Here is a 4,166-nt window from a genome sequence, read left to right as displayed (position 1 = left end):
CCACAATAATAATACATACATAAGGGCGAGTTTAGGAAGTACTAAGCTTGTTTATGTCGCGCTGTTTGAAATTCGCACTTTCAAACATTATTAAAGTGAAGTTCTCGCTCGACTGACTCCGTTGCACATTATGTCAAATGATTGTGTTTATTGTATTTGATTCTCTCTCTCTCTCTCTCTCTCTCTCTCTCTCTCTCTCTCTCTCTCTCTCTCTCTCTCTCTCTCTCATAGTAAGGTGATTTTTTCTTCTTTTCTTCTATTTCCGTTCTGTGTTTATCCATTTCTCTCTCTCTCTCTCTCTCTCTCTCTCTCTCTCTCTCTCTCTCTCTCTCTCTCTCTCTCTCTCTCTCTGTAAACACAAAACGCATGAAGACAAAAACAGAGAGAGAGAGAGAGAGAGAGAGAGAGAGAGAGAGAGAGAGAGAGAGAGAGAGAGAGAGAGAGAGAGTACAACAGAGAGAATCATCCTTACCATTTTCATCTTCCTTCCCGTGACACATATCAATCTTCTTCCCCAGATCCTTTTCCCACACCGTCAGTTTCTTCTCGTTGAGGTCTGCGGCGGAGAGGGCCTGGGCAGCCTCCTTGAACGCCTCGAAGGCTGCTCTGTACTGACGCAGCTTCAGGAGACACTGGCCGCGGCGATCTAACACCTGTACAGAGAAGACACGAAGGAGGTAAGATTGGGGATGTTAAAATGCAAGACATGATGGAGTCGTGTTCGAAAATGTTCTGCTCTTCCATCACCACTGTTTTCAAAGGCCACAGATACGATTAACCGGGTTCTCAAGACTGTTTCTCCTGTTGATAGTGTAGAAATCTTGTTAATATGTCACTAGAACCATAAAAACACCCTCAAAAACCCATGCTCCTTCAACTAGAGCCTTTTGAGAGTTGTGTACTCGATGCGGCGCAGAAGTGTTTCAAAATATGGTCCGTGATGGCAGAGTTATTAGATGGGAAGGCGTTACACAGGATCTTCGGGTGTTTTGACTAGACCTCAGTACACGACGAGTAACAACGTATAGCATTAGAGAAAAATTAGCAATATTATCAAAGGCAAAAGGGGGTATGGTGTACGGTTACTGATCTCTCTAGGAAGGGTATAAGTGTTTGCTGGTATGGTGATGTGTACAGTGTATTTTGGTGGAAGCATGTGGTGGTGGACTCTCTCTCTCTCTCTCTCTCTCTCTCTCTCTCTCTCTCTCTCTCTCTCTCTCTCTCTCTGTGTGTGTGTGTGTGTGTGTGTGTGTGTGTGTGTGTGTGTGTGTGTCCTCTAAATCTTCGTTTGTTTATTCCTTGATTTTCTTGTTCGTTTGTGAGAATGGGAAGAGGCGGAAAATAAAAAGAGGAAAGAAGCAGAAGGAAGAAGAAGCAAGAGACAAGGAAGAAGATAAAAAGACAGCATCTGTAGTACAACAACCTCCCTCTCTCTCTCTCTCTCTCTCTCTCTCTCTCTCTCTCTCTCTGTGGGCACCTTGTAGGTCAGCGAGGGAGGGTAGTCGGCCTTCAGTGCCAGGTCTATGTCGGTGAGGCAGTGGCGGTACTGCTCCAGGTGGTACAGCACTGCGGATCTGTTAGCCAGCGCCAGGGAATACGTGTCCCCTGTAGGAGGAGGAGGAGGAGGAGCAGGAGGAGGTGGAGGAGGAGTTGGAGGTGGAGGTGTAAAGAAGAGTAAGAATAGGGAGGAGAAAAGATGAATAAGAATAAGGAGGAGAAGCAGAAAATTAATAATTAGGCATTAATCTGTATATTATATTGTTTGCATTAGTTTAAAATTTATATTTGAGCAGCAATGAAATCTTAAAATCTACGTCACCATCTTTCAACACTTTTTTTTTCAGATTTATTTATTCATCTATTCATTTTATCTATTTACAGGAAGAGCTTGGCATCAATATGTATATTATATTGTTCCGCATTAGTTTAAAACGAATATCTGAACAGCAGTGACAGATATTGACTTCAACACCGTTCAACACTTTCTTTATGCTTTATCTATTTATTTATTCATTGGCGTAGTAACAAAACTTCAATAAGCATTAAAAGTTGTCCTGCTACCATTCAACAATCAAGCAAGATAACAAAATCACAAAACTTAATAAATGCACTCTCTTCACTGCCTTCTCACTGCACCTAATTCACTATATCACTCCATCGCTTCTGTCATTATGCATACCGTCATGGTGGGGCGCGCGCATAACAGCCTGCGAGTAAGCGATGAGGGCCTGCTGGTACTTCTTGTCCTGGAAAGCCTTGTTACCGTCATTTCGCCGCTTCTCCGACACTTCGCGACTCTTTTGTTTGAAGAAGCTCGTCACCTTGAGTGTGTGGATGGGCTGGAGGGCAAGACACGCCGGGGAAAGTTAGCTACACGTCGGTAAAGACACGGGCTGGGACACTAACAACTTATACTATTATTAATCAACAACTTATACTGTTATCACAACATACCTTGACTTCCCATATCTTCCTAAACCGTTCGTCATCATCCTTCATCTTCCCAAACTTTTCGAGGAACTGTTCTGACACATGTGCGCTGATCTGCTCGACGAAGTGGCTGAAGAACCCCTCCTTAGTGCTCCACAGCGTCACCTCGGAGCACAGTCTATGGAGGTACTCTTCCAAATCGTCCATGCCGTTGGATACCCCATTTCTCAGCTCCTCGTTTCCCCTGCGTGTCAGATGATCCCTCGTTTTTCATTCAGCACAGAAAAAGGGGAGTGAATAATGGCACAAAATAAGCTCATAAGTGGGGAAAATGTTGGATAATAAGCGTCAGTGTAGAGATGTGGGTTAGCTCGAGCGAAGGAAACCTAAATATCAAGTTTTCTATGAGATCAAAGACAAACGCCCGTCACCGCCACCCACATGACAACACAGCTGCTAGACTTCATCTCCTCACACCACCACACCGCCACGCCGCACACCCTACACCGCAACAGATGATCAGAATCTCAAGCAGCCTGTTGAGTTGAGTGCATGGTCCACTAAATCACGCCGCATACCACGTACACTGCCACTCTCCAAAAAACACCCTCGTAAAACACCACCACTGAAACCTGACACATGAAATAATTGGTTTTCTGCACCGCGATAAAAAAAGTGACAAACACTCCCTTTATTCCACTTCACTTCGCAAAGCTCTATCGTTCACCACACTGCAGGGACTTACCCGGCCATAGCGGAGGTCAGTTAGACTCTGAAGCGCGGGAACGTTCTCGGTTTCTCTCCCTCCCCCCGGCAGCACCACTGGACCATGAGCTGAGGTGCTGGTGGTAGTAGTAGTAGTCTGCTGTTACTATAAACGGATCCACGTGTGAACTGTTCCCGAGCGAAGAGAAGAAACGCGATAAAAATGCCACTAAGACTTCAGTAAGGCGCCTTATTGCCCCGTCACTCAGCTCCCTAGTACAGCAGCAAGTGTACTGCCCGCGAGTGATGTGTTTACTCCCGCCATGACGTGCGGTAATGTTCCTTAAACGAGCGAGCGAACAGTTCTGAAATTAATATGAAACCCGAAGGGAATGTCCCCCAAACCAGCTATTTTTAACCTTGCCACCCCGCCCCCTTCCCCAGAAATGGGATATAGTCTGACATGTGCCTAGGAATGTGTGACGAACGGTGAAGGTAGCTTCGAAATGACATAGCAAACACCTGCACCAGTCATGAGAGTTACTGTGATGCATGTCCGTGGAGGTACACGATATATTATAACATGAGACCCGCGAGTAGAAAACGTGGAGCGGTGCTTTCAGAGAGAACCGCAGGTGAGGCAAGCGCGGGGGTACGCAGGCTTGGGTATATTTGGGCTGGGAGGGCGAGGTGGCTTGGCGTGGGGTGAGTAGTGGTGGTGGTGGTTGGAAGGTGCGAAGGATGGAATAGGCACGTGGTGACGTCCCTGAGTGACAACGGACTGGTAATTTAGAGGAGTGTTAGCTTACTCCGAGACGAAATAAAGGAAGGTTTAAGGCTGTAAGCACGTTAAGGGTTGACGCGTGCCTGTGGTGTGATGTTAGCGGTGCGTCCTTGGTGACGGCACACTGCTAATTGGGTATAATTTTAACTTACGATGAGGAGAGGCGAGGCTTATAGTTTTTTTTTGTACTTCTTTGAGGCTTATTACCTTGTTAGTATTATATTTTCAGTGATATACTGTTGTGGTG

General features: G+C 45.8%; 1 protein-coding gene across 4 annotated transcripts in view; it reads right to left on the bottom strand.

Annotated features, from left to right (window-relative positions):
* Positions 1–3,502, bottom strand: part of LOC135111648 (SET and MYND domain-containing protein 4-like) — a 12,904-nt gene extending 9,402 nt beyond the window's left edge. For 2 of the 4 annotated variants that reach the window (XM_064025165.1, XM_064025167.1), the window contains exons 1-5: positions 3,176–3,502; positions 2,455–2,674; positions 2,180–2,339; positions 1,478–1,605; positions 473–653 (exon numbers count right to left, since the gene is read on the bottom strand). In XM_064025165.1, the coding sequence (XP_063881235.1) occupies positions 473–653; positions 1,478–1,605; positions 2,180–2,339; positions 2,455–2,674; positions 3,176–3,183 (697 nt within the window). In that variant the 5' untranslated portion in view covers positions 3,184–3,502. Of the gene's footprint in view, positions 1–472; positions 654–1,477; positions 1,606–2,179; positions 2,340–2,454; positions 2,675–2,871; positions 2,966–3,175 lie in introns of those variants that run through there. The other 2 variants (XM_064025164.1, XM_064025166.1) reach the window with 1 other exon arrangement.
* Positions 3,503–4,166: the final 664 nt, after the last annotated feature.

Source organism: Scylla paramamosain, chromosome 22, assembly GCF_035594125.1.
Source record: "Scylla paramamosain isolate STU-SP2022 chromosome 22, ASM3559412v1, whole genome shotgun sequence".
Classification (NCBI taxonomy): domain Eukaryota; kingdom Metazoa; phylum Arthropoda; class Malacostraca; order Decapoda; family Portunidae; genus Scylla; species Scylla paramamosain.
The sequence above is the reverse complement of the archived record's forward strand: the minus strand, read 5'-3'. Positions and strand labels throughout refer to the sequence as shown.